Source organism: Prionailurus viverrinus, chromosome B4, assembly GCF_022837055.1.
Source record: "Prionailurus viverrinus isolate Anna chromosome B4, UM_Priviv_1.0, whole genome shotgun sequence".
NCBI lineage: Eukaryota > Metazoa > Chordata > Mammalia > Carnivora > Felidae > Prionailurus > Prionailurus viverrinus.
The window spans coordinates 97,548,825-97,563,580 of NC_062567.1; the positions used below are offsets into that span (position 1 = coordinate 97,548,825).

Here is a 14,756-nt window from a genome sequence, read left to right on the forward strand (position 1 = left end):
ACTTATTTGTACAAGGTGCTGTGCTGAGTGTTTTTCCATGTATATTTCCTTTAATCTTAATTCTTGAAATAACCCTATGTGAAAACTAACAACTTTCACTGTTGTCTTGATGTGGAAACTGGAGCATATAAATAGGTTAAATAGGTTACTAATGCCATGCAGCTAATAAGTTGGAATCAGGAAATCAACAATCTAACTTGCAGCTCATGTTCTAAATGTGAATTCTTTGGGAAACAGCTACAAAAGAAAAGGGAGCAGTCACAAAGATAGTAGGTAATAATAATCTAACTATTCATGCCAGCATAAGTAATGAATATTTACTAAGTATAAATGATTTTTATTACTTACTGATAATCTGCTTTTTTAGTTTTAATAAGAGGCAGTTAGATAAGCAAGAGGTTAATAGAAAGTCTTTTTAGTGAATCTAGTTTAGTAGTCTCTGACAATTTGGACATAAGTTCTTTAGATAAAGATATGAATCTGAAGTAAACCAGTTGCAGATGTGCAGTTATGTACAGCACACAGAGTCCAGAGACAAATAGGATATTAATGCCAGGTAAAAGAATTTTCCATTTTGAGTATGAAAGAAAGGATAAGCAAGTAATAACGAAAGCATTGAACTTGAATGCTTTCTTCCAGAGAGCATATCTCTATTTTATTTGTTCCTTTTGTATTCTTGTATATCTCATCTTCCCTCTGCCTTCGATATGGGTCTCCTGATATCTAATTCTGTTTTTGTTTGCAGAAAATGTTTTTATTGCATCTTTATTTGTGAAGGAAATTTTCCCTATGTATAGAAATCTAGGTTGGCAGTTTTTGTTTTATTTTTGTGTTTTACTCATTGAAAATATCATTCCACTATTTTCTGGCTTCTGTTACTATTGAGAAATCAGGCTAACTATTGTGCTTTTGTGGGCTTTTTTTTTTTTTTTCCCTTTTCTTCCCTTGGCTGCTTTTAAGTTTTTTCTCTTTGTTTCTGGTATTCTGCAGTTTCATGATGATCTAACTAAGTGTGGATTTCTTTTTATTTACCCTGAATGAAATTGCAATGAATTCTTGATACTTCAGATTGACGTTTTCATCAGTTCTAGAAAAATCCCAGCTATTATATCTTCAAATATTGCTTCCATCCCATTCTTTTTTTGCTCTCCTTCTGGAACTCCAGTTAAACATATGTGTGACCTTTTCATTGTATGCTCTGTGTCTTTTATCCTCTTTTCTGTGTGTACTGTCCTCCGGTGTGCTTCATTCTGGAAACTTCTTACTTACCTTCCAGTTCATTTATTCTCTGTGTGTAATTTGCTGTTAAATCTATTCAGTGTGTTCTTAATTTTATTTTTCAGTTCTAGCATTTTCGTCATTTTATTTTTTAAGCCTGTATTACTGAAATCATTTGTGGCTGAAATTTTCAATCTTGTATTCTTGAACATCGTAAATAATTATTTTATAATCTGTGAGAAGATAGCATTTGTAGTTTGTGTGGGTCTGTATCTGTTAATGTTGTTTCTTCATGTGCTGATTGTCTTTAAATATGTACCACACAATGTGTTTGAAAAATTATTTGTTGAATAATTTGAGGCCTAAAATGAGATTTCCATTTGTTTCTGCTAGGCACACCTTTAATTTAATTTCAAGGCTTTAGATTTTCTGGATCACCCACGTGGCTAAACACAGGCTAGAGCCAGGTTTATTTCTGGTTCATAATTACTGCTACAGTGCAGCTTTTTGGGGTCTCAGCCCTTGTTTTGTTTTGCTTTGCTTTTGTCTGCTTAGCTTGCTTCTTGGCCAGCTCTTCTGCATCAGCAAATTGTCTCCAGGGCAGATGGTGCCCAAGTAGTTTTCTAACTTCGAATTTTAACGTCTCCTGACTTTTGGCCTGGTTAATGCTCTTAATCTTGTTAGGTTTTACTCTTTAGGAAATGTTTCTTATACTTCATTGAACTTTTTTAGTTTAATGGGAGGGTTGATTCAAATTATCTAGTCTTCTAAACCTCTGTTTGTTTTTTTGGTTAATGTTATTTAAATCAAAGTAGTGTATAAACAATTTGAAGACTCAAATAGTACTTAAAGTCTTACAGTAGGAAATAGCAGTCACTCCCCACCACCTGGGTCCTATAGCCCAGAAATAACTATTTTCAGTACTTGAGCTGTTTCTTTCAGTATATATGCTTTATTTTATATATTTATGTTGCTACTTTTGTCCATAAATCTATTTTCTTTACAAAAATGACAGTACTTTTTCTGCTTTTTCATTTAATATATATGTCTTCAAGATTTCTCATTGTCAGTACAAATAGAGCTGCATCATTCTTTTTAAACAGCTGTACAGTGTTCATTTATATGGATTTAATGTATTTCATGGTTTTCCTGTTGATGGATGTTTGTATTGATTTTGATGTTTCTACCATTACAGCCAGTGTTCTGATTGCTAATCTTGGTCATATATCATTTTGTTTATTTTTATATATACCTGTAATATTTCTAGGAGAAAAAAAAGAAGAATTTTGATTTTTTTTTTATGTTTATTTATTTGAGATAGACAGGGAGAGACTGCATGCAGGGGAGGAGCAGAGAACAAGAGAGAGAAAGAGAGAGAGAGAGAATCCCAAGTAGGCTGTGCACTGTCAGTGCAAAGGCTGACACGGGGGTTGATCTCATGACCCTGAGATCATGACCTGAGCTGAAATAAAGGGTCAGACTCTTAACTGACTGAGACACTCAGGTGCCTCAGATTTTGAATTTTAATAAATATTGCCCACTTTTATGCTGTTATTTCTTGATTTATCAATTATTATCTATTTTGACTTTCTATTTTAGGATAACTAGATGTCCTAGAGCTCCTCACCACTAATCATTCTTCCATCCTCTATTTTAGTATTAGTTAAGTCACTGTGCATAGTGTAAGTTGTGAGAATGTAAATTCTCACTGCTAAGCTCAGAAGTGTTCTATGATTATTTGTTCTTTCCTTGCAGAATTTTGATTTTTGTCTGAAGCAGCAGTTACTTCATTTTATTTTCTTCACTTGTTTAATTTTCTCTATATTGTAAGTAATCCTTCCCGTATCCCATACTGTTACAACCGTAAAACCCCTCTAGCTGCCAACAGCATCACCTAATTTATCTGTTCCATTTTTGGAGTTGGGAGGGGGAGGAAATCATTCCTGGAATTCTCCACTTTTTTGCTCCAACCCAGATTATTTGCTCTTTAGAACTAACATACAGCCATTATCTTAAGACTTTGCTTTGCCATTATTCTGGGAAATCCTTTTGCTCCAATGTTGGTTTCAGTTTCCTGGATTTCCTGTTTTTTGTCTCTTTTGGGTTGCTCCCTGATTTTAGTAGAGCACAATTTCTGATAGCTTTCTGAGAGAGACAGCACTTGGGAGGTAAATGATTTGAAGTTACAATTATTTCTGTCCTTACACCTTATTGGTTGTTCGGCTGAGCATGGACTTACAGATTAAAAGTAGTTTTCTTAGAATTTTGAAGCATTACTTCATCATTTTCTTAATTCATATGTTACAATTGAGATTCTGTTGGTCAAAAAATTCACAGTTGTCTTACGTGTAAAAATAAAGTCTGAAGTGAGAAATATAGACAAAAAGTCTTGATGCTGCCTGCCTTACAAGTGTTCCAAGCCACTTGTGGAATAGTGAGGTTATAGAGTAGTCAGTAGTTGTAGAGTGGGTTAATAATTAGTATCTGTGTGTATTATATCTTCAGGTGGGTAAACTTAATTTTTTATAGTGCATAATCTAGCAAGTTACTTTCCTAAAACAAACATGGTGATTAAAGGCAGTTTTCGATAACAACTGGTATTTATAGCCTCAAAATTACTTTTTACTACCGATCTGGAATTATACCCCCACTTAAAAACTACAGCCTATTCCTACCACAACAAATAGCATGAGCATCATATTTGCCTAGGGTCCTTGTACACGTAGGTCTTATGGGAGTGGCTTGCGGTTGTTCAGATGTATACAGCACACATAGTGGGTTTGTATTGCATCTTGGGGAATTCATTGCTTTTATAATAAGAGCAGGCTTGCTCTTTGTTCCAGAGGGAGACATTACCTCATCTCTTAAGGTTGCTGGATACAAACACAACTCTGAGAAATGACCTATGTAGAAGTGGTCAGGGCCTTGTATTCTTCGTTTATACCTAGCAAGGCATATGGAAACATGAGATACCCATGGAGAAATGTCTCTCTTAACAGTTATGTTTCATTAGCATGTATTTAACTACAAAGTAGTCGGGACACTTTCATGATAATAAGAAATAAAATAAGTATAATGTGGAAAGGAGGAGACCTTCACCTTAGCCTGGATTGTCTATAGTTCCAATGTTTTCAAGCGAAAATCTTTATTTCTCAGCTTTACCCTAACGTAATAAAATAGAAAGGATTAGCTCAAGCTCTTGTGTTCAACAGTCTCTTGTTACCTTAAGATTCTTCGTTAAGAGTAATAATAATACTTGTAAATAATACTTGATTATTATAAATAGTCAAGTAAGTAATACTTGAGTTCAAGTCAGAGCTTTATTAAGGAACATGGGGCTTTATTAAAAAATATAGGGTTCACAATTTTTTGAGAATACATTGTATGTGTGGCTTATTCTTCTTCCCTGGGAACATGTACTTTTTTTTCTTTATCCTTGGCTTTGTGAAAATTCACATTATTGTGTATTTTATTTATTTATTTAAGCATTTACTTACTTTATATCTAATTTATGGCCATGAAGTGGCCACTTTTAATCTGGAAACTTGCCTTTTTGGTTTAGGGAGGTATTCTTGCATGGTGCCCTCAAGAGTGCCTTTCATTTTCTCTGTTCCGCCCCCCAGGAACTTTTATTGTCAGATAATGGAACCAACCAGATTGATTTCTTTTTACCATTTATCCCAAATACTTTTTATCTCCCAGTATAGCCATTGTACTTTGGGGAGATTTTCTTAATTTATATAATTTATCTTCTAATCCTTTCTTTGAATTTGTAATTTTACCAATTGCATTTTCAATTTGCAAGTGTTTTTTTTTTTTTTTTTTGATCTCTGTCTCCTCCTCCCCTTTTAAAAAATATTTTGTTCTTCATATCATGAGTATATCATCTTCTCTTATTTTTGGAGGACGTTAATTGTAATTTTTTGTTTTTTAAGTTTTGCTTTATGTTATCTGTTTATTTTAGGCTTCTTCTATTTATTTGGTCTCCTTCCATATTTGCAACTTTCCTCAATTATCTAATCATATTTAGGAGAGACATAACAAAGCTGATTGGAAATTGTAGAACTTAGATCACAACAGGAACCTCTCAAATGTCTACTTCTAGGAGTTTTTCTCTGGCATTGTTCAGTGTCTCTTAGAGAAGAATCTTCTAATATCTTTGTAGGAGGAGCTAAGTATCTATCTCTGTCTGCCAGCTGAACTGAGCAAGGAAAGGGGTTTGGGGTTGTAGTTGTTGTTTAGCATGTAAACTTTCATTGAATTGCTATGTTTTCAGTATAGTGTCTCATATGGTTCTCTGATTTAATTCCCTGAGTCTCAAATTTCTCTGATGAAGGTGCTCTGAATGTACTTTTCAGCAAATGCTGAGTGGTTGAGTGTTAAAATCAGTATGAGCCTGAGGCTGAAGCCAGAAGTCATCATCATACAATGAAATTTAGAGATGTAAGAATGAATCTGAACTTTTAAGAGTTTGAGGTATTACAGTAATTTTGAAATTTTGAGGAGTCACATTTTGAAATTCAACATTACAGTGCACAAAGAAGTACTTACCTAGCACTGTCAGCTGCTTGTTTCCATCCATGTCACTAAAATGCCTGTTTGTGGTGCTAAATACTTAACTTTTGGCAAGAATGTAAGTTACAAAACAATTTTTTCAGTAACTTTTATTAACTTACAGCCAGTGTTTTTGTTTATAGTCTAGCTTCTTTACATTCTACAGAGGTAACAGTTACCTTTAATCCCTTAGTCTTTCCAGGGTTTTATAAACTCTGGATTACTTCTCATTGGTGTTCCCTCTGGAGACATTTGAGTTTTAGCTCTTTACTTTTCATCTTTCAAATACTTGTTAATATCTCTTGTTCATTGATGGTCCTATCTCAAAACCTAGGGATCATTAGTTAATACCTGCAGGAACATTCCTTGGTAACCTTCTTGTAGTATACAGGAGGCTTAAGTTTAAAAGTAAGAATTAAATGATCTTCTCAGAATTTTGTAGTTTTGAACTAGGGTCTAATAGCTATAAAGAATAACATGTTATAAACATTTGGTACTTCTTTTCCAGTAGTTTACAATGAAAAGGCAATAAAAGTTATTCTTCTTTAGCATACAGAAAAAAAAAAAAAGTTGTACTTTAGAACCAGTCTGGAAATCACTCATTGCCATAGCCCTAGCAAGGATTTGAAATGTGAGTAAAAATAACTTTCATGAACAAATATATTGACTATAGAGAACATAATATAAAATTGCCTTAAAAAAACATCCCAGCTCTTATCAAAGTTGTTCTTTGGCCAAGCTGTATTTCTCTTTGGGCTCAGAAAATCATTTTCAGCTATTATATAGTTTAAACTTAAGAAACAGTTTAGGAATAGTTAAATGTTTGTATGCAGACTAATGTCTGATATTTTGGACTGGAAATATTTTAGTCTGGAAATATTTTGTTAAGTTACTTAAACTATTTAAGAAGATACGGTAGAGTTGGGCCCTTTATTGTGTAATGTTTTAAAAACACCAGTTTAACAAATACATAAAGCAATAAATTTCTGAATCAAACATATGAGTATATTAAATGTTTAAAACTGTGTACATTAAAAGTGAATGTGTTAGTGATCTAAAGCAGTAATCACTTAGAACAGTTTAAGAATCTCAGTAATATACACACATCAAGTATTTGACATCAGAGGTGTGAAATCACTTATATTCAAGATTCATTATATTGATCAGTTCAAAGTAAGCATTATGATAAGCAGCTAAGTCCTGTTCATTTCAGAAGATATCAAGATGTTATAATGTTAATATATTAAGCAGTGAGGTTGCTTTTTTTTTTTAAAAGCAACATACCTTTAAAGGCATAACAAGGCATTCTAAAGAACCTCTATGTTATACTTACAATTTATAAAATTCTTGCACGTAAATTGTTTGATTTAATCTATAGTAATTTTGTGAGGAAAATAAAGCTCTAAAAGCTGAGCTTCTACCAATGGTAGACTAAGTGGCCTGTTCTACAACTTTCTGTGCTGTTGCTCTTTGATCCAAGTCTTAATGGTTCTCTCACCACCTTCTTTTTTTATAGAATTGTTATTTGGTATTACTGTTCTTTTTTGTAACTTTGAAAAAATTATTTTCCTTTTGCTTCTAGAACAAAAGAGAGTGATGTGTTTGATATAAATTCTACTAAGTATATTTTTTAAAGATCACAAAAGATTGTTTATCATAGAGACATAAACTAGCATGAGATCTACAATGGAAAACATTTTTTTCTTTATTTTTTACATAATTTCATAAAATTGAAAATGCAAGTTGTCTAAATTATTTAAAATTTTGTCTTATAGATACTATATTTCGAAAGGTGCTATTGTGGATCAACTTGGAGGAGACCTAAATTCAACTCCATTGCACTGGGCCACAAGGTTTAAATTTGCTTCTGGATTATTTTTTTCCTTTGGTTTCTTTTTTAGTCTATAACTAAACAATTTTCTTTTTTTAATGATATGCTAAAATGAATGGGAGAACTTAAAGTAATAGTTAATACCAACAGTGTACTAACGTATTGCCGTATAGTGTTACGTGCATTGGCAGCAGTTTATTGTCCCAGAATATCTTTAGGGAATTCACCATGCTGATGTTAATCCAGTTAGGTTAAGACTGAGTTTGTAAATGTAATATTATGCAGCCTCTGTATATTTACAATTAAAGAAGTTGCCCAGTTTCTGAGATAATTAAGATAATATTTGAATAGGATTAATAGAATATAGTAACTATTTATTACATATTTAAAGAAGTTATAACTATCTCTAAAATTTAAAAGACTTATTTCAGTTGAGACTTAAAAGCCTTAAAATCCTAAGTATGTCTTGACATATGCCTATTTTAAAAAACTTTTTAAACATTTGTATAATCTTTTCCACCATTACCCTATTTAAAAAAAGATCTTCCCGGAGATCCTGTTTGAAATAACTTTATATATTTAAGTGTTTATTCTTTTATGTTTTAGACAAGGCCATCTATCTATGGTTGTGCAACTAATGAAATATGGTGCAGATCCTTCACTAATTGATGGAGAAGGATGTAGCTGTATTCATCTGGCTGCTCAGTTTGGACATACCTCAATTGTTGCTTATCTCATAGCAAAAGGACAGGTAAAAAAAATTACAATGGTGTGGATTTTAATCAGATGTTCTTCATGGTTTATTTTGAATAGTACTCTCTGATGGATGACAGTGAATAAATATATAGTTAGTTTCATATTGAGGTAGTAAATGTAGTTAAGTTGAAAATAAGAAAGATAATCAAGAACCAGATAATGATCTATTAAATTGCATTTTTTATTTCTGAGAATGATAGAGATGAATCCTGGAAAGTAAGAAAATTTAAGTATCTATTTTTTCCCTTAATTACATCTTTTGAATATATCCTCTGAATTCATTTAAACTTTTTTGAACATATTTTACTGGTTATTTTCTCTATTAGGTACCTCTTGGAGAAGGGGATAAATTGTTTAGGATCAGTTTCTTGGTTTCTGCTGTGTAAAATAATGCTGCTTCATACATGTCAGAAAACTTCTCATGTTTAAGGGGTTCTTCCTGACTTTTTGAGTGTGTACTGACTATAATCGCATTAAATAGGTACCAGTTTATATATACCATGTTTTTGTGATAAATGTATTTCATTAAAATTAATGTTTCTCAGTTTTTGTTTCATGTGTTTTCTCTGGTCATACTTAAATATTAGTTTTATAGCTAAGGATCTCATCATAAGAGTAAGACAAATGATTTTACTTCAATGCTATTAACATTTATTTTAGATTAAAATTTTTATGCAGATTCGCAATTTGAATAGCATTTATCTTATGAATTGTTTTAAGATATTTGTTGTTGGCAGTGCCAAGCACTGACCCTTGTGTGTTGTGCTTATAGCTTAAGGAAAGAGGCGTAGACCGGCTACTTGCTAGTAGGGGAGGGGTTTCTGTTATGGTATTGACAGACTACCCACAAAAGCAGTTCTGACAGCTTTAGAACAATATCAGCTATTCCTTGGGTTGACTGGTCTTGGCTTGGTGGTTCTTTGCCTTGTGATAATGGCTGGGGCTACAGTCGTCTGGGGGCTTTACTGAGATGGAGGATGGCTCATTCACATACCTTGTATCTTAATAGGAATGGCTAAAAGGCTGGGTCCAGGTGGAATGCTGAGATGACTAGTCCTCTCTCTTTTTCTCCATGCAGTCTCAGAATTCTCTCTCCATAGCACCCTCCACGTAGTCTTTCTAGCAGGGCAACTAGACTTCTTGTGTGTTGGGAGCTCCCAAAAGAACAGAAGCAGCTCTGCCTCTTTTAAGTCTTAAGTCTTGAACTGACACAGCAACATTTGTGCTCCATTCTGTCGGTTAATGCAAGTAACAGGGCCAGTCCATGTTCATTGGGGGGACACGTGGATGTGAATACCAGCAGGTGAAGTTTATTGGGGGCCATCTTTGGATACCAGCTGCCACAGGAGATTACTTTTGTTCTCCCAGAGTTCCTTCTAGGCTGGGGTTTGGAGCAACAAATGGTGCTGTAACCCATGATAGTGTTGTTAGTGGCTTTTTATTTTGCAGGTATAAATTTATATTTGCTTTTTTTCCTTTTGTTTTTTTAACTGGGTAAGAAAAGTGGTATAAATTTTAGTCTTTTTGTTAGCATATTGATTTTGGGTTTTGGATGTTTTAATAATCTTTTTAATTCTGGCATAGGATATGGGCTATAAAATTCTCGGGGCAGGGATTTCTACCTGTTACAGTACCTTTTGTATATAATAAATGCATGATGATAACAAATGGCAGTTTGTTTTCTTTTTCATGAGTAATTTTTTTGCTACAAAAGTAACACACTTACTGTAAAATATTCAAACATAAGAGCAGAGTATGACTTAGAAAATGAAACCCCATGTCTTCCCTTACCCGCATCCCAAACTGAGATCACTTTCTTTTAATTGTTTAGTATATTTTTCCAGAATTTTTTTCCATCTATACACTAATTATAAAAGTAAACTTCTGTAGTGTTCATTACATCATACTTTGGGGTCCAAAGTCCTTCTTTGGCCTACAGAACCATGGGTTCTCCAGCCCATCTTTTGTCATTTCCCCTCAGTCACTCTGCTTTGACACACCAGTCTTCCTCCTGTTCCTTGAGCAGCTCTGCTACGCTGCTGCTTTAGGGCCTTTGTGATTGATCTTACCTTCTGCTTGGTAAATCCTTCCCTCAGATAGTCACACAGTTCTCTGTCTGTTTTATTTCAGTCAGATGTTTGCTCAAATTTTATTAGTTCTGATTAGTTCCCAATTATAAGTAATAATAAAATTACTATATTTTCATTTTTTCTTTTTCTTCCCTTTCACTGACTTTAGTCTATAATACTGTTTTTCTTAGTGTTAACTTCTTTCTGGTAGATATAAGTACATTTCCATTACTAGATTTTTTTTAACTATAATTAATATCCTTTGACTCATAGCTATTACAGATTAGGCACTCTTCACACTTTCTTTCCAACCTTCTTTTTCCATTTTTGTCTTCATTTTTTTCTCTATTTTTTTGTTAATTGTATCAGTTTTACATTCTTAGGGCATATAACATTTCCATTTAGTTTGTCATTCTGTTCCTCACATTTGTTTCATTTTAGCTCTATTGTTAAAATATATTTAGTGTTCACTACCAATTCTTTTGGATGATTTTCAGGAGAAAAGGGAAAATGCTAAGTTATGGAGCCCTGTTGATCATGGAATCCCCATAAGCTTTTGATCTGGGCTTGTTAATTCTTCCTAATAGAGAATACCCATACGTCCAGGCTGAACTTGGAAAAGAAGTACCAAGTTTTAAATCCTGAGCCAAAGAAAGAAAAGGTTGAATTTCATTTTTCTTTTAATACTCTAGAGATGTGGCATTATTTTACATTTTTAATTTCACTTATATTTTTTAATACTGTCACTTTAAAAGGATAGGAAAAGACAACTAAGAAGGAAGAAGAAACTAAAGAATTTACATGTCTGTCTTACTTGGACATCAAATTTAGTTGAGCTATCTTGAAATTAGGACAGTGAGAGAAGTAAAATAAGTTACAGTGCTTGACTCATATAAGAAACAAGGAAACTTGTCATTTCTGAGAAGATTTTCGTAAAGATTTTAATTGAAAAAAAAATTGGTGTGTATATTGGAAGTATCGAATGAGGTTACATAGGACATTCCCACCCACATTTAACATGAATCCAGAAATGGATTTATAATGGATAAGGCATGCCATTTGATTACAGTATTTACTACGAGGGACAAAACTGATGATATCCAAGGATGCGTCTAGTTTGTCTAATGTACTGTTTCCTCAACATTTTTTCTGCCTCCATACCCTTGAAAATGTTCACATTTGAGGCATATTCCCTCGATATCAGTGGCTCAAGAGAATTGCTACATAGAGTTTTAAAGTGTTTTGCAGTATACTCGACTATGACTCTGTCCTCTCTGCATGACTGGTATACTAGATAACACAACTTGGATTACAGCTGCTACTTTTATATAATCCAGAATTGGGCGATGGGGAAGGGAAGAAGAGGAAACTTAGTATCTGTTGAATGTCTGTTATATTCTAGGCTATAGAGTGCTTTACACACATAGGTGTTATATGTATAACACATAGCCTGTTATATTCTAGGCTATAGGTGCTTTACACACATTGTTCCATTTAATCATCACAGGGTTCTTAGGAAGCCATTATATATTCACGTTTTTAAATGAGGAAGCTGAAGCTCAGAGAATTAAAGTGATTTTGCCAGTCTTCTAGCTAGTAAGTGGTAGAGCTAAGAATTCAAAACCATGTCTGTCTAAAAGCCTATGCCTTTTCCAAACAAATAGGTAGATAAACATGTCTTTTCACTTCACAAATGGTTTTTGATCACTACACAAATGGTTTCACTCTGCTGGGCACTGAGAATACAAAGATGAATTTTATAACAATTTTAATCCTCAAAGAACTTCTCTTTAGCTAATGGGACAAATACCTCAGGCATAGAGGATAATTAGTCCAGGTTGGAGTTAGGAGAGATAATTTTAGAGAAGTGAAACTGATAGAATCCCTGATATATCAGGATGTCTTGAAAGGAGATTTAGGTAACTAGGGAAGAGTTTTGGTTAAAGAAATGGTAGTTTTAATTCTAATTTGTCAAAAAACTAAGCAAAGGGTGGGGGGGAAGTACCATTAGGAAAGCAAAAAGTTGGGTAGGAGAAATAAAATAATCACTATTTTGCTGGGAATAGTATTCATATACATTTGTAATGTAAATATCAAATATTTATAGAACCAAAAATACAATAGATCTCTTGAAAGAATAGAAAGGTGCATATTTGTTATGGGGCAGGAAGAGTAAAAAATTCTCATTTTGCATACCGAAGAGTCTCAGAAGATAATGCCTAAAACTGAAAAATGAAAAAGTAGTAATTCATGCATCTTACTTTAAGATGTGGAGGGTAAATACCAAAGCAATGAGCTAAAAGAGGTGAAAATAGTGGAGAGAAAGGCAGAGAACAGCTTTATCACCACAAACTTTGCAAAGTTATTTGACTCTAAAAATGTACGTGCATACCAATAAAATAAAAAGAAAGCGGACTTTTTTTGAGTTTGTTGAAAAGATAGGTCTTTTTATTCTTTGTTTTGAAATGGCTAGAAGTAAACAGGGTTTCGTTATTCCTTCTTATCACGAATTTGTATAAATAAGTTTTTTGGACACTTAAATCATTTAACTTCTTATTTGTGGATGAAAGATGAAGAGTAGGTCAGGATCTTTAAATGCAAAACATTGAAAGGCTGATTATAGCATCTGAAAACGGAAATCTATAAATATATGATAATTAAATACATATTTAATGTTTTGTCAATTAAATATATGCCCATTAATTAAAATATTTAGTAACAATAGGTGGTTTTATTTTAAAGTTAGAAAAAGTTTCATAAATGACCCTTGATTGAAGAGTGTTATATTGGCTTTTCCTGTGACATGCAAATTAGATTTTTCAAGTAAGTTTTGTAGGAACTTAGAAATTTTTACTGTCTTACTTTTTTCTTTTTATTTATTAGGATGTAGATATGATGGATCAGAATGGAATGACACCTTTAATGTGGGCAGCTTATAGAACACATAGGTATGTAACCATCATAAAATATTTATTCAGATCATTGTCAGCATAATAAAATGTAAAATAAATGATGGGAAAAGGCAGTTAATGTTCTATTTGCTAATATTTAGAATTCTTATTATGAGTACATAGTGTATGACAATTACTTTTTTGAATGTTTGAATCTTTGTGCTTACCTTCACCTTGGTAGTTACGGTATTCTTAATCTATTCCTCTTTTAGCAGTTTTTAAGAATGAAAGATGTTATCTTATTTTTAAAAATGATTTTTTTCACATTATTTGTATATCGACAGGGTTGATATATTAATTAGTAAGTAGCCTGAAAATATTTTTGGAACAATCCAGATTTTAATTAAAAAATTTAATTGTTTAATTATATAGGTATTAAGACCTCAATCCCTAATGGAAAACAGAAAATGTCAGGACCACGTATGCCTTCTCTTGGAACTTTGTATAGGTGTTGCACATATTTAATCCTTCAGATTAGAATATTGTCTCATTACTGATTATAAGGTTGAGTATAGGTTAGAATGGAAGTGTTCCAAAATGGGATGCAAATGCAACCACGATCAGTTTAGTATCTGTAATAATTTCTATAATTGAAATTAGGGTTGTTGTTGTTGTTTTTTTTTTTTTTCCTTTTCAGTGTGGATCCAACTAGATTGCTTTTAACATTCAATGTTTCAGTTAACCTTGGTGACAAGTATCACAAAAACACTGCTCTGCATTGGGCAGTACTAGCAGGGAATACCACAGTCATTAGTCTTCTTCTGGAAGCTGGGGCTAATGTTGATGCCCAGAATATCAAGGTAAAAATACCCTGTATTGATTATGTTATGTGAAATGTTGTTAAGATCTCAGTTCCTCAATAAAAAACTAGATTTTTTCACAGACTGTCAAAGATGGAAGAAACGTCTTATTTAAGCTCACACCCTTTGCTTCCATGCAAGAATTTGTTTTGAAAGATTGATTGATTGATTTACTTTTGTCTTGTAGTATTGAAGTAATTGTCAGATTTTGATGGCCTTTTCATTAGTGAATTCTTTCTTTTGAAAATTAAATTACATAACCCATATCTTCATAGGTGAAGGGAATAATTTTCTGGTTTCTTTAAGAAGACCAGTACAAAGAATCACATGTTTGTAGTTAAACCACATTATGCATAATAACTTTCAGTGATTCTTTGCCTTGTAATTGTCTTGTTTTAAAGATCAGGACCTTTACAGATTTATTAAATGTAAATACCTCTCCTGCGGATGTTTGGCCTGATCCAGGAAAAGTATACAAGAGTATCTAAGAGCAAAGCACAATTAATTAACATTTGCATTCTGAACATTTAGAAATTTGCAGACATTTCATGAGTAGTTGAAAGACAGTTCTGTTGGT

At 32.9% G+C, this 14,756-nt stretch overlaps 1 protein-coding gene across 4 annotated transcripts in view; it reads left to right on the forward strand.

Annotated features, from left to right (window-relative positions):
• Positions 1-14,756, forward strand: part of ZDHHC17 (zinc finger DHHC-type palmitoyltransferase 17) — a 105,131-nt gene that overhangs the window by 33,209 nt on the left and 57,166 nt on the right. For all 4 annotated transcript variants that reach the window (XM_047866619.1, XM_047866617.1, XM_047866620.1 and 1 more), the window contains 4 exons: positions 7,548-7,625; positions 8,210-8,354; positions 13,312-13,376; positions 14,017-14,179. In XM_047866619.1, the coding sequence (XP_047722575.1) occupies positions 7,548-7,625; positions 8,210-8,354; positions 13,312-13,376; positions 14,017-14,179 (451 nt within the window). The remainder of the gene's footprint in view (positions 1-7,547; positions 7,626-8,209; positions 8,355-13,311; positions 13,377-14,016; positions 14,180-14,756) is intronic.